General features: G+C 38.9%; 1 protein-coding gene and 1 long non-coding RNA gene across 2 annotated transcripts in view; one reads left to right on the forward strand and one right to left on the reverse strand.

The window, feature by feature from the left end:
* LOC125457894 (uncharacterized) overlaps window positions 1-22,041 on the forward strand; it is a 28,919-nt gene extending 6,878 nt beyond the window's left edge. Inside the window, exon 3 of the long non-coding RNA XR_007248690.2 lies at window positions 21,506-22,041. This is a non-coding gene — a long non-coding RNA (uncharacterized LOC125457894). The remainder of the gene's footprint in view (window positions 1-21,505) is intronic.
* LOC125457893 (palmitoyltransferase ZDHHC5-B-like) lies at window positions 458-22,940 on the reverse strand. Its single transcript, XM_059651144.1, has 9 exons — window positions 22,827-22,940; window positions 21,673-21,794; window positions 15,836-16,008; window positions 15,015-15,117; window positions 13,933-14,021; window positions 10,002-10,065; window positions 6,997-7,066; window positions 2,518-2,574; window positions 458-1,776 (listed from the first exon to the last, which is right to left on the reverse strand). Exons 1-9 carry the CDS (start codon window positions 22,834-22,836, stop codon window positions 1,661-1,663), a joined length of 804 nt encoding a protein of 267 aa, XP_059507127.1. The 5' UTR covers window positions 22,837-22,940; the 3' UTR covers window positions 458-1,660.
* Between the last annotated feature and the right edge of the window lie 1,122 nt (window positions 22,941-24,062).

A 24,062-nucleotide genomic window follows, 5' to 3' on the forward strand; every position in this document is an offset into this window, starting at 1 on the left:
GGGAGCTTTTGAAAAGTAATAAAATCAAACCACCCACCAAGAATAAATGCAAACTGTTCAGAAGGCCTCCAAGTAAGGGTGGGAGTGTAATGTTAAATGAATAACAGTTCATAAAGAGTTCATTTACAAATCTACATGATACATTTCAGTTTCATAATTACAAATGGTAGGAAAGTTAAATGTTTTATGTGGTAAAGAAAGAACCACTTTTCTCTTTTACAAGTAAGGAACAAAATCCTACTCCAAGATTAGCTTCCTAAGTTTTATTTGCTGTAATTTTCTGATGATATATCGACAGTCGATGTTCAGGAATTACTAATAAACAAGGTTTTCTTTGTCTTCAGTCAACATCTGGTAAGTTAATATGCTAGCAAAAATGTCAGCACAATAGATCCAAACGTCTTGAAAAAGGTATTTATTGATTCAATGATTAATTCATCTGCATTAAATAGGAGTGTATATCATAATTCTTAGCAAATGTTCAGAGCTGGAACAACACGTCTTACTGAAAAGCTTTACATAGACTCAATTATACACACTTTACATAAAGAAAGCATTTTGGATACCTAGAGAAAATGTCTGGAATTTTTAAAAAGACCAAATGTGGCCAAATGAGTATGCTGAGGGGATGTGAATGTAAGCTTTGTGTCTTTTACCATTTATAACTTGCAATTATTCACATAATTCTTACATAGTAATAGGTCCATTTTCAAGTTGGACACCTGGTTTTGCATTTTACATTTTTTAAAGTACCTTTACCATTAAATGAAAATTGCTATAGTGTTTTTTTATTTTATGAGGGATGAGCAATATCAAGATGAACAAAATCCCTCTACTTTGAAGCCACTTAAGCTGTCAAACTAATCTGTATGAACAGCTGAAAGTGTTTCTGCTATATGAATTAGAACTTCACATATTTTGGAGAAGAGTTTGACTTCTACTAACTAGCTGGGATGCTCTTTGGAAAGTAAAATATTTTAGTAGCTCAAGGTGACAGCTGCTGACCTTGGAGAATGTTTCTGGAAAAGACCATTATGTTAACTTGTGACATCAGTATTATACACTTTGCACATGGCTATATTAATATGAAGATTTGTATATCTGTGCAACAAACTGTACTGAAAACAGCAGACTGGTAGAGTGACTAGTATGACGTGAGTTTGTCTCCGTGATTCTCAAAAGGGCGATATCATAGATCATACAGATCATAAAATGATACAAGACAAAAGTGACATATCCTGCTGTTAGCTCTGTAGTCATGACTTGGTACAGTTTTAATAAAACTCAAACTGCAAGGTAATGGCAGGAGAAATGAATGTCATCTCTCACCTTCCAGTGGCTGACACAGTTGAAAAAATTGGGACTCATGCTTAGGGAGTAATAATTGACTAAGTAGACTTAAAAGAGGCATGGGAGAAAGTACTTCATTTGCTGTATTGTCAGAAAAGAACTGTAAGTTTGAGAATTGATCAAAAGACAAACTATTGAAGCAGTATAAAAATCAGGACTAAAATAAACAACGGGATGATTATTTCAGGATAAATACTTGATGAAAGAATTGTCTTGTAGTTGGCTTATAGCCCTGTATTCTGAGTAATAAAATGGACTCAGCAAATAAGTTTAAAAAGGTAGGATTGGAGGTTTGCTAAACATGGCTTATTTAAACACGACTCTCGTTAAGGATGTAACTGATGGCTGGTGTTAACTTGTTTTCCTTCATCTTCAAAGTCCAATTGCTGCTCTTCAAGACTGTACTGGGATCGACCTTCTGTACATCTGTAAAAGATAAGGGACTGCAGTGCTTGTTTATTCCAAGGTGGGATAAGCAAACTATCAATCTCTGAAGGACACTCAGAGGACAGAATCATTACTCCCCCAAAAAAGGAGTGGAGTAGTTACAGTCATGTCAAAGGTTAAAATATAAAAACTCTGGGCAAACAACTGACCACACTGCCCACGTCTAGTATTAAGGTGAGCAATCCATTCATAATTTAAATGCTATAAAGAAGCCTTTGTGCCTCAGTATTAATGGCCATTCCATTTTAAACACTGTTAGCCGGGTTTCCTTGGCCTCATGAAACTTGGCAGCTGAAAGAACAACAGAAAGGCTGTGTTGCTTTGGTAAATTCCTTTACAGCACCAGTCATGGGACAGAAGGAGCAGGAATACTTCCTCCAGACCCAAACTGCTATTCAGGAAACCATTGATCCCATCCCAGCAATCTGTACAATCACTAATGAACAATCCTCCCCAAACAGCATGAACAGCCCCTTCAATAGGGCCTCTCCCCACAGACGAATGTTAATCCCACCCAAATTTGCGGCTGCTTCTCACATACCAGACATCACTCCATCACAGAATCCAGACTAACCTGTGAAATCCAGCCGTTGTCCCAACCTGCAATCAGGACTGCTCTCCATGATCTGGAGCATCCCACCCCTTGAATTAGCAGCTCCTCCCCCCGACAAAACAGAAAGCTCCACCCCAGGATATTTGTCAGATCTTCAAAGCACCTACCTGTTTTTGTAGGCCTTGGCCCTGTGAAGCAGGCTTCCTTCCTGAAAGGCCTCCAGCCTGTTAATTTAAAGGAGCCTTGCAATTAAATGCTGCAGCACATTGCAAATGTATTCTTCCCAGTTTCTTGATCTGAAAGCTGCAAACACCTTGAAACCTGAATGTGAGATTTCCCTACATGTTAAAAGAAGCTTTTTTTTTCTCCATGCTTAATTATTCTAAAAGAGTCAGTTCTGCATAGTTCTGGTGCTCAGCTCTGAGTGTTGACTGCTGCAGTGTGTGCCATTTTATTGTGTGAATTGTGTACCATGTCTTGCATTACCATTTGCACACTGGATATTTTTCCTTTGGCTTATACTTCTGCCTATACCCTGAAAATGATTTCCATTTTGTTTGACATTGTTGGAAACTGTCATGATAAGGGGGAATGAGGCACTGTTTACGATTACTTCAAGGACCTAAAGAATTCTTCCCAATGGAAGACCTATAGTATGTGCAATGGTGATAAGTCCTTAGGATCTGCTCACTAGATCCATTCAATATGAAATATGCTGTTTTTTCTAAAAATAGCGTGATCAAAAAGGAGCAATGGTGCTGGAGTATTTAGTTTGTAAATATTAAAGTACACATTATAACAATATGATATCACCGTGAAAGTTATAATCTTATTGTAAACTGCCTTTGCTGAAGTTGTGTTATTAAAGAAAGCACTGTTGAACACATGAACACCGTACAAGTGACAAGCAAGCTGATATCTGACAGTTTTTTAAAAATACTCTGTCCTGACCTTCATTTACTGCTCGTTTAATTCAGTGGTTCAGTGATTAGCACTGCAAACTCACAGCGCCAGGGATGCTGGTTCGACTCCAGCCCCGGGTAACTGTCTGTGTGGAGTTTGCATATTCTCCCCGTGTCTGCGTGGGTTTCCTCTGGGTGCTCCGGTTTCCTCCCACAGTCCAAAGATGTGCAGGGTAGGTGGATTGGCCATGCTAAATTGCCCGTAGTGTTCGGGGGTGTGTGGGTTATAGGGGGATGGGTCTGGGGGGAATGCTCCAAGGGACAGTGTGGAAGTTTTGGGCCAAAGGGCCTGTTTCCACACTGTAGGGAATCGAATTTAATCTAATTGCTGATGCCGGTGGATGCTCCATAATTTGGCAGATATAGATCCTTTGCATGTAGCTTTATGTTGCTAGACCTTTCACACATGTTTGTGGTTAACTAGCCTGTCACAACTATGCAGGTCTTTACTGGAACAATCGAAAAGTAATCACACTGTCCTGCTTTCTTCACTTAACCTTGCATTATTTTCTGTGTTAAATATTTATCCATGCTGCCCTTAAAAGAAACAACACTGCAACGATTTCCAGTTTGATGAACTGGCACTCTTTATCTATAGTATTTCCCCAATTTTTTTTCCTCACTCTAGTAATAATTTTAAGTTGAGATTCCCTTATTATTGATCCCCTCGCAAAAGAAAATAGCCTATCCTCAATCACAATTTCGACATTTTTATATGTTCACAAACTTCAAATACATTGCCTTCTATCCTTGCCCCATTAGAAATAGTTGACATCTCAAGTCTGTCCTTACAACAACAGCAGCATCATTACTCTATACAGTCTGCATGCCTTTAATGACATAAAACCCAGTCTCCATACATTAATAATAAAATGTGAGACTGAATGAACACAGCAGGCCCAGCAGCATCTCAGGAGCACAAAAGCTGACGTTTCGGGCCTAGACCCTTCATCAGAAGAGAAGGACAACAAGCCAGCTTCTGAGGGTCCATCCCGCTCAAAGACCTACGACGAGGAGAGTATGATCTCTGTGAACACTTCCCGGGATGAGACCCAGGATGGGTTTGTGAACGAGGACTTGGAGCCCACCCTGGGGGACTTCCTACAAGACAGGCTGCGGTTTCCAGCTCCCGACTGGCCCAAGGACCAGTTACTGATTAATCGGCTCGAGGCTGTGTGTCAGACGGTGCTGACCGGTTGCTGGCCAATTCTGGGGCGTGCACAGTGTGAGTCCACCAGGGGTCCAGGGGAAGAGGCCCCATGCACGCCATCGCTGATTCCCAGTCCTGGCGACTCTCCGATCCCCAATCGTGGGAGCCTGATGGTCAGCGAAGAGACCTCCTAAGGCCAGTTCACCAAGGTGAAGAAACATATTCACGAGAAGGAGCTCACAGTCAAAATTAACAATGAGGACGGTCTCAAGCTGACTTTTCACAAGCGCTCTGATGAAGGGTCTAGGCCCGAAACGTCAGCTTTTGTGCTCTTGAGATGCTGCTGGGCCTGCTGTGTTCATCCAGCCTCACATTTTATTATCTTGGATTCTCCAGCATCTGCAGTTCCCATTATCACTCCATATATTAATGTTGTGGCACTTTTGATGTCTGTGGCTCCACTTATAAGACCCCACATTCTTTGGCCTCTTTTGGATCTTTATTGATTTACACTTATTTATCAGAGAAAAGTTATTTGATGTTTTAGTTCTTTTCAATTATTCAGATCTTTCTGTGTTGTTCCGTAGAGGGTGTACCTGCATTCCTTGTTCTGTGTCCAAAAATAATTTACTTCACACCAATTCAGAGTAAATCACCTTACCACCTGATTGCTCATGCCACCAACAGAAATCTTTCATAGTCCTTCTCAGGGTTAGTAAAGCTTCCACTTTTTAAGTCATCAATAAATGTTGACATGGTATTGCTGATATAAATCCAAACCATCCATATGCACTAAGAAAATTAATGGACTCAACAATGATTCCTGGGACATGTCACTGTCAACATTTATCCAGTCTGAGCAGCACCCAAAAACTTCCTGTTTGTCAAATTAATCCATAGTTCCAGGTTCTCTCTTTTATCATGTCACTACATTTTTCTAAAGAGCTTCTTGTTAAGCACCATATACAGCACCTCTGACAATCCATTAGCATATGTACTGAATTCCTGTTATCAATTTAATCAAAAATGTCTTAAAATAAATCAGATTTACTCATTAATACTAATATTTGATTAACTCATGTGGTTCTAAGCCCTCTCTAATTTGTTCTTGATGTTCTCATAGCATTTTCATTCTACAGACTAGCTCAGTGGAATTTCTGAAGCACTGTACTAGAAAGCTGTGTTCATAATTGGAAATTGCAGACAAATGGGGGATTCTGATTTGAAAAATGGAAGCTTCCCACAGGATACAACCTCATTTCTTACTGAAAAGTTTCATTAAGAATCATAATCTGAATTTATTTTTCTATGACAGAAACCCTTTAAAAATCTATTTATGGAAAGTGATAAATTAAGCACTCAAAAGGATATGCCTGAAAAACATCTAAAAGGCTTGAAAAAGCCATTTTAATAGAATTGTATAATATTCTTTATGAGGTATTCTACCATGAGCCATAAAACACAAAAATACTAAACCCCAAATATAAACTGGATGCATTAATACTTCTAATATGTTTATTCAAATTTCCCTTCTTTTGGAGTGTTTTCCCATTTAAAATGAATAGGTTGGCTCTTATCCAACAGTGTAGTTTCATGGCCTTATTTATTGTTAGGACTTTGGGCACAAAGAACATTCAGATCTCCTCCACACAGTCCCTGCTAAAACTAGTAAAACACATGCATAGTAAAAGATATACAAGAATTGACTCTTAGATTATGAATGTGTCTCATCAATAAGACAGTGAATCATAATCACAATTTTAATTGTGGGAATACTTTGATATAACAGTTATATACAGCTTTTCTAAGTTATAGTGACTTGTACCGGGATCCTGATATTCGATTGGCATCTTTAGGCACAGACCTTGTAAACCTGCAAGTTTATCTCGAGGGTTTCTCATAGATTGTTGATACATGGCAAATGAAAAACACGGCATAAATTATGTCTTAAAAATACAGTTCGCCTTTTCCCCACAAATACCTTCTGTGGATTTAGTTTGAAATATCAATTACCAGGAAAGTAAACTTTGGATTTACTAGAAAAAACATTATTTTCTCACTTTTCTAAACCTTCATAGAAATAAAGGTTTAAGGCTCATTTGCAGTAGCAATTTGTTTTATTCTTTAAAACTGATCTTCCTGCCATAGTCACAGAGTCCCATTCTGAGAAATCAAAGCAGAAATCTCAAACTCATGACCTGTATTAATGGCAGACGTGCTTTCAGATACCCTGCATGCAGCGCAATGTAGTGACAGCACGGTGGAGAGAGATAAGTAGAATGTAAGTAGTACAGAAAATAATCAAGTTCAATTCAGTGTAGCCAACTTTCTGCTTTAATACCTAGAAAGATAAAAATGAATTTAAATTATGAGCTTTTAAGTTATTGGAACTGTTCATTTTGGTCATTGCTTTTAAAATCTGCCCAGAATATTTTGGGGCACAGAAGTTTTATCGGTCATTTTGACCTGAAGGTAAGAAACAATAAGGGCAATACAGAAATTTAATAGAATGGTTTTCAGAAAGACTACTGTACCTCGTGCCACCTTTGTTTCCTTTCTCATGGTCTTTTTACTTGTAATTCGATTTTCAGCTTCTATGTCAGCCTATAATTGCAAAAAAATAGATTACCATCAATATGCGCTTATCAATGGAATAAAAACATGAGTCAGAGCAGATGCCTGATAGCTTCAGCGCCTCACACTTGCTCCTCTGAGCCTCCATATTGCTGCCACTCCCGCACATCTCCAGGAACGTTCCACAGCAGTGATTGCATGCTCCCTGCCTGTGGAGGTTGATACCGGACAGGCACCAACCTGACCACATGATCACGGAACATTTGATTAGATTAGATTAGATTCCCTACAGTGTGGAGACAGGCCCTTTGGCCCAACAAGTCCACACCGCCCCTTGGAGCATCCCACCCAGACCCAAATCCCTATACCCACACACCCCCTGATTTCTGACTCACATTGGATGCAATTCATCATGTTAATATTGTAAGTGGTAGAGCACCAATGCTCCATCTCATTGTCATGCTGCAGTAGGTCACTTTGCATGCAGGAGTGGACACCCATGTCACGCATTGGAGCACAGTGCATTTCACTCACTCACTTGGATGCTCTCAACAACTCTACTTTTCTGTGTCTTGCCTTTTTTTACTGCTGTTTCAAAACAATGCTCACTGTACTTCTGTCATGCCTTGTCTTTTAGTGCAGTCACAAAGCCAGACAGCTTCTCATATTTTCCAGCAGTGATCAGTAAAGAGTATGGACGTTTTTGTACAGCTACTTGCTATTGTTAATTTCATAAATTGAACCAAATGGTCATGTCTCAAGTCTAAGTAAAGTAATCCTCTGTTGAGTAAATGGGGATTGTCATTATTCAATGGGTCCCACCATAGTCAGTCAAGGTCAGTGTCCAATCTCAGTCCAGGGGCTTGGAGACAGTCAGTCAGCCATTTGAGTCACTCAGGGTCAGGGTACTTATTGTGCTGAGGAGAGCATCAATTCCAGGCATTACTGAGTATTCTCCACTATGGGACAACGTTCTTGTTCCCTTTTGTCACAGAGCAATTCCTTTTTTAAATGAGCCAGTTAAAAGATCAGAGTGCTTGTTGTTATTATAGAGGAGATCTAATTGAGGTGGGATTGGCAAAGCAGACAAAGGGAGGATGTTTCTTGTCGTGGGGCAACCTAGGTCAAGCGGTTACAGATTTAGGATATAGAGTAGAAGATTAAAAACAGAACTGCAGGGAAATTAATCCTCTCAAAGGGGTCATGAATCTATGGAATTCATGACTACATAGTACAGTGGATGGTGAAGGGGAAGACAGACTGATTTTTAATTGGAAATGATGTTGACGGGTTATGGAGAACAGGCAGGAAAATGGAGTTGATGCCAAGATGGGACCAGCTGTGATTGCTCTGAATGCCAGAACATTCTTGAGGATCTGAATTGCTGACTCGTACTCAGGTTTCTTATGTTCTTATTGATATCCTTCTATTGGTGAATGAATTGGAGGCAGGGCAGAACTTACAATAAACTAATTTATCCATGGGATATGTCTTGCCCTATTTTGGCAAAGTGCCAATTTCAACAGGTTTTAAGGTGGATTTCTCTCCCCAAAGCCTACCAAGTTTTTTGATGTTATCACTCAAACTCATCTCACTAATTCTTATTCTCCTTTTGTCTGATTCTAGCCCAACTTTCCCACTTGCCATTGCCATACTGCTCACCACTTCTGGTATAACTTGGCATATATCACCATCTGTGGCACTGGCACCAACTTACATCCTGCAATATCTATCAGATATACTTTAGACTAAAATTGTCAACTGAAACACCTTTTGTCCTGAAGACTTTGCTCCCACAAAGTTTGGCTAGACCTGTGACTTGCAGCAGCAAGTGTCTTTGGTAAGACTTTCTAAGAAAGAATGAAATGAAAATGAAGTTTGTGCCGAGAAGTCACAATCATTAGGTTTTGAAAAGAAATTGGAGGATTGCTTAGCCAAAAGCTAATGGAGAGATCGTTATGAAATTTCATAACTTTAAGAATAGCTGGAACATACAGGACAAATCAAAATGAATTTTTAAGGAATGTGGCGTAACTTTTGGGCTGGTCCCAAGGAAAAAGAATGAACCTTTCAGAGTTGGGGCAGGCTGTCATTAAAAAGTAGAGTCATGCGAATTTCAGTCTACGTGTAATTAGGCGTTATTATGATTTTCAATGTAAAATACAATGATTTGCCTAAGAAAGTGTTCAGCTAGTTGTAATTAGTTTAGTTCTTTCTGGTATAGTAAAATTTGCTTGGTCTTAAACCATAGCAACACGTTGTATAATTCTTTCAGCTAATCATTGGGCGGTCAATTTCTATTTAAATGTTAATAATTTCTAACATCCTCCAGCTCAGGACTACTCCTGATTTCTGAAAGTCCTCTTGATTGAGGTCCTGCAGCTGCTTTACAGCTGTTAGCTGACTTGTTTGTTTCTTGGCCTGCTGAGCTCAGGGCTTATTCCCACCAATTTAGGTGATTTCAAATCCAACTCAAAAATCTTGTGGAAAAATCTCACAACATTTCAGAATTACAAAAAGTCTCCACCCTGAATTACTCATCTTGATGGCAACAGAGGTTGGTTGAGATGTTGATAGGTTTCTATGTTAAATATAGCTTCAAATTAAGCCACTTAATTTTGAGATCTACTTGAATAATCTTCTAATAAATCAGCGTAATTTTTCTCAAACTTATGGTTTGCAGTTTTCCAGATAAAAAGGCCTTTATGTCTTTCACCCTCCTGTTTCTGCCTCATCATTGAACCCTTTGAACTGTCTTACAGAAGGTGATTTTGCAAGAAATAAAGTCTGACATTTTAATTAACCTGTCCATATAATCTTCTAAAACTTAAAATTCTCCTCTAAATCACAAATATGAGTCACGGACTTAGATGATTAAGATGCCATTATACTCTTCATCTTTTTCACCAATGTCTTTGGGGGTGTGTAAATGCACATACTAAATAACATGTAAGCTTTCACTAACCTGTTGCGCATCTCTCTTTCTTGATGGCTGTTTTGTTTCCAGTTTGTCAAGTGATCCAAGGTACCTTAAGGATTAGATCACAGAGTAACTAAGTAAATTGGAACATAGGAAAATAGAAAAGGAGAAGGCCTTCACACTTCGAACCTGTCCCGCACTCAATAAAGTCATGGCTGATCTTTGGCTAGCTATATATGCCTGTCTTGGGTCCATATCTTCGATATCCCAGTTTAATAAAAATGTGTCTATCTCCTATTTAAATTTAACATGTAAATTTGTATTAACTGCCATTTGACATAGAGATTTCCAAACCTCTACAACACTTTGTGTGCAGAAGTGCTTTCTAACATCTCTCCTGAATGGTCTGCGCCTAATTCTTAAACAATGCCCCTTGATTCTCGAATCTTCAACCAGTGGAAATAGTTTTTCCTAACAGCCTTGTCTTTCTCTGTTAATATCTTGAAGACATCAATTAGATCACCCATTAACCTTCTAAATTCTAGAGCATTTGTTGAAACTCTCTTCATACCTCAGCCCCTGAAGTCTAGGTATTATCCATGTGAACCCGCACTTAACTCCCTCCATGACCAAACATCCTTCCTAAGGTGTAATGCCCAGATCTGCTCACAGTACTCCAAGTGGGGTCTAACTTGGGTTTTGTATAACTGCAGCATAACTTCTGCTTCCCTATACAAAGGCCAGCATTCCATTAGCATTCCTAATTATTTGCTGCACATATTCGTGGTTTTTTAAAGAGTTATGCACCTCAACCCCACATCTTATTGGATTGATTGATTTATTCATTGTCTCATATACCAACGCACAGTGAAAAGCTTTGTTTATGAGCGTTACAGGCAGATCATAGTAAGCAAAGGATGAACAGATCAAAAAGACTTAGAGGCGTACAGATTACATTGTCCTAGGCATGTGCCAGGTGAAATCAATGTTAGCAAGATCAGTGTAATTTGAGGCTAGACAGTCCATTCATCGGCCTGATCACAGCCAGGAAGAAGCTGTTTCTGAACCTGTTCAAGCATGTGTTCAGACTTCTGTATCTTCTGCCTGATGGAAGAGTTTGTAGGGATCATTACTGGGGTGAAATAGTTCTTTGATGATACTGGCAGCCTTTCAGCAGCAGCAAGCCAAACTATGAAAGTCTCAAGATGGGGTTCCTGTGGCATAATGGCAGTGTTCCAGCCTTTGCACAAGGAGGATTAGGTTCAACTCCCACCCACTCCTGAAGTGTATTCTGATATCTCTGAACGGATTATTCAGAAAATATCTGTAAAGATCTCAGCCTCCATCTTAGTTGATGATGACCACACAGATTGGTGCAGCTCCCCCACTTGCATCTTAAAGGAAGATAGCATCAAGAAAGTATGCTTAGATCCAAGATGTCTCAACCTCTCTTAAATGGTGCTCACAGAAAATAATGATGCTGGAAAAGTTAAATGCTACATTTTCTGGAGCCAGATTCTCCTCGAAGTTGAGTTTAAAACATTGATTCCCAAGAGCCTACACCGGTTAGATGGTAACAAAGTGTGAAGCTGGATGAACACAGCAGGCCAAGCAGCATCTCAGGAGCACAAAAGCTGACGTTTCAGGCCTAGACCTTCATCTCTACCAGTTAGATTGTACTATTTCTGTAAGTTACTATTTGGATTCTCGGTTAGCCAGGGCCTATCTCAGCAGCAGATGGATAGAATTATTCAAAATATGCCTGGCAATGTTTGCAATGCCGATAATAGCACAGTCATAGTAAGACAAAGGCAGAGCATGATCGCAACTTTCACCTACTGGTGAGAGCAGTGCAAATGAAATGGGTTGGCATTTAACAGCATGAATTGTCAGTAAACACCAACTGGATAAACATTCTCATGTCCATACAATCTACTCATGCAATCCATCCCAATCCAAGGAAGTTCAAGGATTCTGAACAAATAATACTCCTGCTGGATAAGAGGACTTAAGTTTTTTATGCTTCCTCTCACCATACCTTTACGTGAAGTTGGGTATTTCTGCTGAGAGATTTGGTCAAGAAGGATGCTTGTCAAGACAACCACCAAACTGTCTTTGATTCTCATGAGTTGGTCTGTCAACAAAATCCTGTGTATTTCCTGACTGCAGGAAAGTGACAATTTCACAGCAAATGAAAACAGCGCGTATCTCTCACAGCAGTACATATTGCCTGATCAAGACACTTTGTCAAACCTCTAAAATGTTATATTGAAGTTTGAATTGTTAATTTTGTTAACTCTGTATTTACCTGTTTGGTACTTGTTATCAATATGATAGTTATACAATGTAGAACCATGCATATCTGTTAGGAATTCCTTACTGTCTTTGGAAAAGGAGGGATGTTGTGTTGTGTCTCACAGCTTGCATGTGAAATACCTTTAGTTGACGCGCTCATATTATCATTATGGTACAATAACATATGGCCCAAGAATTTAAGGTCTCAGTCTCCATCTTACCTCGGGTCATTTGAAGTTGATTGAAGCAACTGATATTAAATGCTCTCTAAACATGAATCAGGTTGGTGCTATTGTCCATTCTCATAATGATCAGCTATCCTCCCAATGACACTGCTTTCTATAGGATTATGTCCCAAGTATTTTCAAGGGCATTAATACCACGTGAATAGAAATTTAAACTTGGAAAGATACTAGAGAGGAAAGAACAGTGTGGTAACTGAAGGACACTATATCATCCCTTATTGACTCATAAGTAAAACTGAGATCAGGAACTTGTGCATTAGTGAAAAAAGGGAATCGTATTTTGGATTCCATTTCTAAGAACATGAGTAATTATTGAAAATCTACCACATAATTTCCTTCCGTAGGCCACATGTAATCAAGCATGTTATTTACACTGTCTCCGTGAATTTAATCCAATATGAATGCATACTTGGTAATTCCCAAAAGATGCTCCTAGGATAAAATCACCTTCTAATTGTTATTATCTATACTGTTATTCTAATCGTAATGACTTCTGGTCAAAGATGTATATTGTGTGGGCATTTATAGGACTATATTGTTTGTTACATTTAAATGTACCACTGGAATGATTGTCTAAATTGTCTTTATGGGTGGCTCAGTGGCTCAGTGATTGGCACTGCTGCCTCACAGCACCAGGAGCCCGAGTTGGATCCCACCCTTGGATGGCTGTCTATGTGGAATTTGTACATTTTCGCCATGTCTGCATGGGTTTCCTCCAGGTGCTCAGGTTTCCTCACAAAATCCAAAGATGTGCAGGTTTGGTAGATTTCCCTTATTGTTCAGGAATGTGTAGATTAGGTGGGTTATAGGGGGCATGGGCCTGGGTTGGATGTGTTGAGAGTTGGTGTGGACTTGTTGGGCCGAAGGGCCTGTTCTCACACTGTAGGGATTCTATAATCTTCTAAATTCACTGTTTGAGACAAATATTAAAGCAAGGACCAATCCCTTCAAGGATAAGGTAGGACCAGATTATCGCACTAAGGGCAACAGTTTAGAGTACTTTAATTAACAAGGAAGCTAGGACAATAATTTCTGATCAATTTCATTGTCTGTCTGAGTGATTATAACTTGTACAATGTTTCTGAATTTATACTGATCATTTACAATTCATGCTAAGCGCAGCAGAAGGTTCACAGGGGCAAGACTAATCGAATAATTTGGCCAACAGAAAGAGTTGAAATTTATGGAATTTGTATGGAGAGTGTTACATTTGGCCTCCAAGTCTGACTTATTCTCCATCTCAGTTACAGACAATGAACAGGAAAATTCCTGTGGATTTTTGCAGAACTTTATTACTATATATTTTGCAACAAACAGATGGTTTATTTTTACATCTCTATGTAAATCTTTGCAAAATGCAATAACTGATTTATAATGGGTCTATTTTTGGTCCAATGTTGAGGGTGATCATTCTTCAGATTTAGTATTAGGCTCACCTTGGCACAATGCGTCCACAAAGCATGTTGAAAAAGTTCTTTTTCCAGCCATGTGTGAAGGGATTTTTTGTATCCTCCTCGTCATTGTACTGTCAGGGAAAAAAATCATGGCTTTACGCAGCAGAACTCATTTGCACTAGCTTAACAATTATATTTGGTGAGAAACTGGTGTCGAGATTTTTCCCAGTTTTTTTGTCTGATATTACTGATGCTAGCAAGACAATAAAATTGGTTCATAAGGCACTGCACCAAATGTTCATCCCTAACAAATCATTATCAACCAAGATTGACATTATTGAATAGAAGCAGTCATACAATTCCTGACATATTTGTCCACTGACAGCTGTCCATTTCTCAAACTGCCAGCAGGATTAATGCACTTAATATCGAGATGACTGCTGATGGGCTGAGCTGAATGTAAATATCATCAATAGCATATTGCAACTGAACAAAAGATGTGTAAAACCATGAAAATTTATAGTACAAAAGTATTTGTGTCAACTCTTTGCAAGATCAATACAAATAACTGCAATGCCCAACACTTATCTTCTACCTTACCCCTACATACATTGCAATTTTCTCTGTGTCAAATATTTATCTGATTACCTATTAAAATAAACAATGGCTTCTGCCTTGATCACTCGCTGTGGCAAAGCATTTGCTGGAATTGTCAACTTGGTAAGAATACCAAATGGACAAATCAATTTGACCATTAAAGTCAACATAAAGAGAAACCATGTGGTGTTTAATTGGCAGTCGATTCAATGCTATCCACTATTTATTCCAATGATTCTTTGTGTAATTCCCTTCTCCATGTACAGTTCCAATTCCTCTGAGTCTTAATAGGCAGGTGGAAATCTGACTGCCAGTGCAGACTGGCCGTAACTGAGTCAATGTACTTTTTCCTTTATATTTTCATTGGGGTTTTACAAAATCCTTGATTAAATTGGAACCGAAGAAGGAGTTCAGACAGAAAGCTTGGATAAGAAAACAGAAAAAGCGACTATATGATCAACTATTTCCACATTTGAAGGAAAGATTTAGCTGACATCATCCTGTGTTAGTTGTATTTTGTGTGTTACCTCTTCAGACATCGTTTCTCCCAGCACAATGAGTTCAATATGAGCTCCAAACAGGAAAAGCACTGGAAAGAAGAAAAATGCAATTGGAACGATTACAGCATAACTGAGAGTTATTCTTAAGGAAAATTCAATTTTGTGGTTTATGGACAAGGCTTCTGACTCGATTTGGCTGATGAACGGAAATACTGAGCAGCAAGTGTTTAAAGGCCACCGTAAACCTCGAGTTGGCATTCTAAGTTATTAACCCAGCACATGACAATATTACTCTCACTGGTTTGAGGTGAACTACTGAAATTTAAAGGTATTCCCACTGAAGGCACAGGTGTGCACGGTATGTTGCCAACTCTGTACCTGGCTAGTGTTATGAACTAAGTACTTGCAGTAGAAGTTGCCCAGTTTTAATTTTCTTTTAAATCAATGGTGGTTTCATTAATGAGCAGTTAACCCATAACTCTATTCTTATGATGTCAATTTGCAAGCCTACTGATTGGATGTGAGTCTCTTAACAGGATTCCTACTAGGGATTCAGACTAGACTGAGAGCAAGGTGTGGAGCTGGATGAACACAGCAGGCTAAGCAGCATCTTGGCCTGCCGTGTTCTTCCGGGTCCATACCTTGTTATCTCAGATTCTCCAGCACCTGTAGTTCCTACTATCTCTAGACTGAGAGCAAGGTTACAGATTTCCAGAGCTGTGCTGAACTTGTATTTGAGGATTCTTTGGAAGCTTTCCTTACCTCACAACCACTAACAAATTGTGCCAATGTAGTATCCCGAGTCCTAGAAATACTACCTACAACTCCGAGTCACAATGAAAGGATACGTGGTGCCCTTCTCTGCTGTCATTGGCTCGTGGTGGTTGAGAATAAGATACGTGATGCAGGATCCCAAAATAGTCAGCATGTAAACGACAAGAAAGAAGACAAAGAGGAAAAAAAAGCGATAATTCCTTCTCCCAATACAGTTATTCACCCATTTGCAATGGTGATCAAAATCCTGGAACGAGAAAAAGCAGTTATTATTCTATACATTTTCTATTTTAGTAACATAGAAAGCTCCATTGATGGCACTGGACAATAACTTGTTATTCAATTAATAACTCACCCAGATATTAGACTCAAGGTATGACCCCGGATCTAAGTTGCATTATCCCATTGCAACTGGGCTAAAAGAAGGGCTTATGGTTAATGGAAGAAAAGGTAGTCTATGATTCTTGCTCTTCATAGTTATCCAGTGCACATATCAGATGAGGGTGAAATCGGATTCAACTAATACTCTCAATAGACAATAGACAATAGGTGCTGGAGTAGGCCATTCGGCCCTTCAAGCCAACACCACCATTCATTATGATCATGGCTGATCGTCCACAATCAGTATCCTGTTCCTGCCTTATCCCCATAACCCTTGATTCCACTATCTTTAAGAGCTCTGAAGAAGTTTCTCCTCAACTCTGTTCTAAATGGCCTACCCCTTATTTTTAAACTGTGTCCTCTGGTCCTGGACTCACCCATCAGCGGAAACATGCTTCCTGCCTCCACAGTGTCCAATCCCTTAATAATCTTATACGTCTCAATCAGATCCCCTCTCATCCTTCTAAACTAATCTTTCAACATATGATAGTCCCGCCATTCCAGGAATTGACCTTGTGAACCTACACTGCACTCCCTCAATAGCAAGAATGTCCTTCCTCAAATTGGGAGACCAAAACTGCACACAATACTCCAGGTGCGGTCTCACCAGGGCCCTGTACAGCTGCAGAAGGACCTCTTTGCTCCTGTACTCAATTCCTCTTGTGATGAAGGCCAGCATGCTATTAGCTTTCTTCACTACCTGCTGTACCTGCATACTTGCTTTCATTGACTGATGTACAAGAACACCTAGATCTCGTTGTGCTTCCCCTTTACCTAACTTGACTCCATTGAGATAGTAATCTGCCTTCCTGTTCTTGCCACCAAAGTGTATAACCACACATTTATCCACATTAAACTGCATCTGCCATGCATCCGTCCATTCACCTAGCCTGTCCAAGTCACCCTGTATTCTACTAACATCCTCCTCACATTTCACACTGCCACCCAACTTTGTGTCTCGGTCAATACAAATAAATAATAGGCACAAGGATGACTTAAGGATTTAAGTAAAGGGTTAAAACATTACACCAATAGGGATTACATGCCTTCAGGGGATGAAGCAATGGTGAAAATTTACAGGTATAAACAGGGAAAGAAATATCTTTAGTTTACATGTCACTTCAAGCTAATTTAACATTTTGATTAATTGTGATTAATCCAATAAATTAGGAATATTTGTTTTTAATTTCATAATTATGTATGAATATATGATTAGCTCACATGTGGAAACTTCTGGGAACAAATTCCAGAAGTTTCTATAGCATTGATGTGAAATTTTTATGCATTTTAGTGTGTCAATACTTTTAAACCAAAAATCAACTTAATTAAAGATCCTGGTACCTGGACTGTAATTCTAACACTAACGGTTTCTGTTCAAGTTCATGTGTCAAGAAAATCGTTATTATCATAGGAATAGTATTCGAGACCCTGGTCCAATAGAAGGCATTTTCTGAGGTGGTTATACAGCTGTTTCACTCAATAGGCTCTGTGTTATTTTCTTGTGAGTTGACTACTCCAGGGGATTGGTTAGCTCAGTTGGCTGGATGGCTAATTAGTGATATAGAGTAGCCCTAACATTATTGTTTCAATTCCTGTGTCAACTGAAGTCACCATGAAGATCACAACATTATCCCTTGAGTGAGGCATTGTTCCACCACCAGTTGTCTCTCTCTCTCTCCAATGAAAGAATGGGGTCATGGTGACTTTACCTTTCTACCAGTTAAATGTCAGTATTACATTTGTCTTACTCAAATGGAAAGTGAAATTATGTGTGTATAACAAGACCAGGCTGCCTTATCTCCTAAACATATTGTCAGGTGAGTTAGGAAAATTTACCTTTTTGATAGAATGGAACATCATATACAGAAGAATTGCACATTATCTATAGAAGGGGTGTATCCCATATAGCTGATGCATGTGTTTGCATAGCTTTGTACATTTGGATTGACATCTAAATGTGCACATCTGACAGAAGTCACCAAATACCAATCAGGACTGAGGCCTGTAAATAAGTTACCCAAAGCTGACAATGTGTTCCTGCATACATTTAAAATTTATCACTTTCAATAACCCTGTAAAACTCAAGGCAACTAATTCATATCAAACATTTAATTATTCATAGTGCACACAGCACACACAATGAATCTGTAACATGTGTAATCACTTGGGATCTACAGGTAATATTTTTGTCAAGAATATTGTAAAATGAAAAAGCACGGATGATTAAACTTGCTGGGCTTGTCATATCCATTCCTTTGCAAAGAATCCCGGGAATAACCTACTCTATTGTGAACCTATTTAATCAAAGTATTGATAATCTATTTATTTATACAGTTTCTTCCATGGATTTAATCAAACTCATCATGTTCGTCAAATGTCTTGCAAAATGAACTTTTCAACTGACTTCATAATTAAGCGCAGATTTTTTTTAAATGGAAGAGAAAGGAATGCAGAAATAAGCAACAAAGATCTAAGCAAAACAAAGAATAAAATGCAAAACTAAAAGATTCTTAAAATATTCATGAATTTTTATGATTCAGTTCCAGATCAACTGCCCATTTACAGACTATCTTTGATTGAGTTGCTCACCTCTATACAGACGTTGCAGAGTCTGCAGTGTGAACAGCGGGGTGGGCGATAGAATTGGCACACTCTGCACCATTTCAAATAAAATATCTTGCCGTTGACTTTCACAACTTTAGGATCAAGACTCTCGTGCATCGATATATGTGAGCCTGCCATCAGGAAGGGCAAAGGTTTAGAATCATATTGAATTTGAAAAGCAAATATTACTGAGGACCACCTGTTAGGTAGCTGTAGAATACAGTGGAAGGGAGCTCCAGTGGGATTCACACCCTGGTACACAACTATGGAGATGGTTTGGAAAATTCTGTGAAGTTGGGGGATGGCGGGTGGGGGGGAAGCTACATGTAAACCAATTGAAAAAGAGACGTGTTCACTCTACTTTAATCTATGGGCTTCCAAGTTCTTGTTCACAGCCTTTTTTATAAAAGGAGAAAAATGCTGCATTGACATTATGCCTTTTCTTACCCACTGCTTCACAAAGTTACCAATGCTGCTCTTTCAGTTTAGTTCTATAGCTTTATGATAAGTGGTGGTGTAGTTGTCATGTCACCAGACTAGCAATGCAGACCCTTGGACTGGGGAAATGTGTTCAAATCCCACCATGAAAGATGGTGAACTTTGAATTAATAGTTCAAGAGGCCTGGAACTAAAAACTAGGTTAATGATGAACATGCAACCAATGTTGATCGTTGTAAGAACTCATCTAGTTCTTGAAAGCAAACCTGACAAGTAACTGCAGATTCACAGAGATCTGGCTGATTCTTAATTGTTCTCTAAATAATTAGGAATGGGCAATAAACACTGTTGCACACAGTAATACCCACATCCTAAGCAATTTAACAATATCCCAGGGCGTTACAGTAGAGAACACAAAGGCAACGTATAGGCAGTTAATGACCATAAGAAATCAGGTGGATGAAAAATGTCATCTTTTATATCACTTTGTTTAGTTTTGTTAATAGGGAAGTAGATTTAAAGCTTTTCTTGGTGTACAGAGTGTCACTGTTGCACTGACTGCATCACTATAAGGTATTGATGTCATCAGTTATAATCTGAATCGACCCGGGGGTAATGAAACAGAGTGTGGATAACATTGACAGCCAAAGACAGTGATGTCCTTGGCCTAGTTTGAGGCAACAATTCTGGTTGTAAATGCTGATTTGGGCCAGTAATCCCCTAGATAAAGCAAAGGTTCTTTGGACATTGCTGAAATGGAGAACAGCTGCCTCTGAAGCTTTTGAGGATATGCTTCCTTATCGAAAACTTACCTTATCCTCCTTCTTCTCTGGAAATTTGTCTTGAGCTTCTTTGTTACTCTGAATCACACTTCTTTTCCATAGCTAGCCCTACCAGACCACTTATTTTTGTAGGCAGGCTAACTGTGAGCTGCATTACTACCAGACAGGCATCTGAAAATCTTCATTATGGGAGAACTGGAAATCATATCATTATAAAATACAAATTATTTATTGGTTATAGACATTACTTACAAGGTAGATAGTCAGAGGACTTCATCACGACTGCTACCTCTCAGGTTCCAGCTAATAAGACCTGACAGGTTACTGATGATTAACTCTAACAGTTTGCATAATTGCTACTGACACTGAGAGCAGAGCAAGGCAGTCAAGCCACTTGCCATACCAGAGAAAGTGAAATCTAAAGGCTGGTGGAGGCCAGTAAAAATGCCTATAAGTAGTACAGTAGCCAGAATTAGTGAGCCAGCAGCTAGCCTGCAAATTTGAATGATCCCTTTTAATTTAACTGCCAAAAAGTCTTATGTGCCAACTTATGTCCCTCTTTGCTGTGCAATGTCAACATGTGGGGTTCAAGAACTTTGTCCAACCTGCATGCACTTCAGATAGCCCTGAAGTGAATAAACTATCATTTACATTGAATGCACAAGCATCCAATTAGACTGTAAACACTACTGTCTGTATCAAAATAAATGTACCAGCTTATAGGAATTCTGGCAAGTCAAGTCCCAGAATGAAATCTTGGTTTGATTAATCGTACCTTTTTTTGTTGATTTAGTTAATGTAAATAACTAGTCATTGAAACATATTCATATGAAGCTGCCAATTTATCTAACAACAAATGAATATCAAGTTATCAAAAACTAGAAAACAGTTAGAGTAAATTTAGAACACACAGGAAAACAAAGTAATAAATTATCCTGACTGTCACCAAGATTTAAGACCAATTGACTCCTTATAGTTTCTTGTTGTGGACTCTGGAGGTAAATCCTTTCTAAGTCTGCCAACATGAAATTTTCACAGATCTGAGAATCCACACTTTCTCAGTTCTAATAATCTACAGATATCTAACCAAATTCACCTAGTGTGGAAAAGTTACAACATAAATCTGTCTGCCGGGGTAACTGGTTCCCTGAACTCTTTTGAGATGGTAAACTAAATTTGATTCGAAATTCAATTTTGCTTTCTTGTCTTCTGAAATACCTTGAAAAAATCCTAGCTTCTTCTGAACTGAAATCCAAGCTGATAGCCTTAAATGTTTACCCTACTATTATAAATCTATCAATATAAACATATTTCCTGTATACCATATGGGTCTGCAGATCCTGCTCTTTGAGCAATGCTGAATTTAGGTGACTGTTCTAGGAGGAACTCTCTGACCTTGTTTTTAAAAAGGAAATCCTTCTCAGAAATAGTCAAGACCTATTTACCTCTGCTTTGTTATCAAAATTATAAAAGCGATGTATGGTGTATTTTAGGCTGAAAGCAGTGCCTACAATGATCCTGCCTTTTTGTTTTTTAAAGGTATTCCATGGCGCTTGAAAAACAAACTTTGAAAGGAGCTGTACAGTAGTTTATGCAGAATGATTTATGGTGAAGATTGAGATTATACAAAGCAGATTTCAAAGTGAATGGATCTCACTCCAAATGAACAAGGTTTGTCCACTCCTTGAGAAATTAAATTGCTTTACCTTGTTGTAGAATTCCCGGATCCATGAAGCTGGTGATAACGAAACTTGTAAAGCACAGTATGAACAAGATTCCGGTAGTGATTGGGAATACCAAGGAAACTTTAACAGCCAAGAAAGCACAACTGAAAAAGAGAGGCAATTTTTTTAACAAACTTTGTAATCTGGACTTAAATAGCCAGCAAGCATATGCTTTGTACATATGTATAGAAGTCAGAGTTACAGTCTCTAAGTCTCAGTTGCCATTGAAAAAAAACTTTTGAACTGCTCCTGAACAAGACAATTGTCTCTCATTCTTACTTCCTACAACCGTCTACAGTAGCCAATTTCTTCTGTTTAGCTTGTTCTCTCTTTTGTTTCTTTTTCTATTCATTCATGGGATGTGTGCTTCACAATTTGGGCTAATGTTTGTTGCCCATTCTGAGTTGCTCTTAAGAAGGCAGTGCTGAGTTGCCTTCTTGAGCTGCTGCAGTCAATTTTGTTTCGGTACATCTATGAGATTGTTCGGGATGGAGTTGCAGGATTTTATACCTGTGACACCGAAGGAAAAACAGTATGTTTCAGGATGGCAAGTGGTTTGGAGGGGAACTTGTAGGTGGTAGCATCCCTATGTATCTGCTGACCTTGGCCTCCTAAGGTAGTGTTTGTAGATTTTGAAGGTGCCGTAGAAGGACTCTTGGTGAATTTCTACAGTGTATCTTGTACATGGCACCCACTACCACTATTGGTACTGATGGTAGAGGAATGAATATTTGTGGATGTGGTGTCAGTCAAATGATCAGCTTTGTCTCAGATGGGGTCAAGTTTTGTTTGAGCTGCATCCATTCTGCAAATGGGGAATATTTCATCACACTCCTGACTTATACATAATGGATCGGCTTTGGAGAGTCAGCAGGTGAGTTACTCTCTGAAGGATTCCTTGCCTCTGACCTGTTCTTGTAGTTGCATAATTTACATGGCTAGTGCAGTCCAGTTTCTGCTCAATGGTAATCTGCACAAGGTTGATAATGGGGATTCAGCGATGATGATGCCATTGAATGTCAATGTTTGGTTTCATAAGAATATAAGAAGAAGAGGAGGTCACTTAGTCACTTGAAAGTCCATTCTGCCATTTAGTGAAATCATGGCCAATCTATGAATTAGTTCAATATACATACCCATGCCCATGTCCTCTAGATGTGGTAGTATTCTCTAATTCCATTCCTGGAAAGTCTGGCTCTAACTTTAGAAAGAACACCCATGTGTTAGATATCCCTGACAGTTAAAATACGTTTTTTTTCTTTTTTGTGTTCTGTTTCAGCTAAAATGTTTGATCAAGTTATTCTTTAACTTCCTTTATTCCAGTGAATACAATGTTTGTTTATGCAATATCTGAGTATTTTGACCCTGCCATACAGATATCATTCTGATAAATCCAAGTTGCATTTCCCAATATTTTTCTGAAGATGTGGTTCTCAGAACTGTACACAGGGAACAGGGCTTGGTCTTACTATACTATAATAATTACCTCTTGTATGTTAGCCTTGCATTTAAAGCTGAAAATTCCATTAAGCTTTTGTTTATTTTCTGTCCCACTTCAAGACATTTCAACGATCTTTGTACATAAATCCCCAAACCATTTAGAACTCCACTGTTTCTAACATTTGGGAATATTAAAACTATTCATTTTTAGAATGATATCTAATCAACATCGTCAGAAATATTATCATACACAATTGGAGTAAGTGGAACTTGAACACAGGCTTTCCTGTTTCAGAGGTAGAGATAATACCACTGTGTCACAAGGGCCATAATGGTTTTATCCTTTTAGGTCCTCATATTTGCCTAAACTGAAATACATGTGCCACAGCTTTGTGCATTCATTTAAACTATTACAATCTCATTGTAATTTCAAGTTTTGTGATAAATACCTCTTTGCAGTATCAAACCTATCATAATGACAAATGAAAAGCAAAGCATTTTTTTTTCATTGTACAGGTCTCACCAAGGTTTTATAAGATGTACACAAATATAATGGAAACCAGGATTTACAAGGAAAGATTAGAAGGCATGTCCATAAGAGATTACACTGTGTGGAGCTGGAGAAACATAGCAGGCCAGGCAGAATCAGGGGAGCAGGAAAGTTGACATTTCCAGTCAGCACTTCTCTTCAAAAATGGGGGAGGGGAAGGGGCCTCAGAAATAAATGGAGAGGTGGGGTGGGGCTGGGGAAGGTAGATGGGATGGTGATAGATTAGTGCAGATAGGGAGTGGTGCGGATAGGTCAGTGAAGTGGAGGAGCCGGATAGGTGGGAGAGAAGATGGACAAGTTGTGTCAGGTCAAGGAGGGGGTGATGACAGGGAAGGTTGGTCATGGCATGAGGCCTTGGAGGGAGTGGTGGGGAGAGTTTCAA

This window comes from Stegostoma tigrinum, chromosome 14, assembly GCF_030684315.1.
Source record: "Stegostoma tigrinum isolate sSteTig4 chromosome 14, sSteTig4.hap1, whole genome shotgun sequence".
NCBI classification, from domain to species: domain Eukaryota; kingdom Metazoa; phylum Chordata; class Chondrichthyes; order Orectolobiformes; family Stegostomatidae; genus Stegostoma; species Stegostoma tigrinum.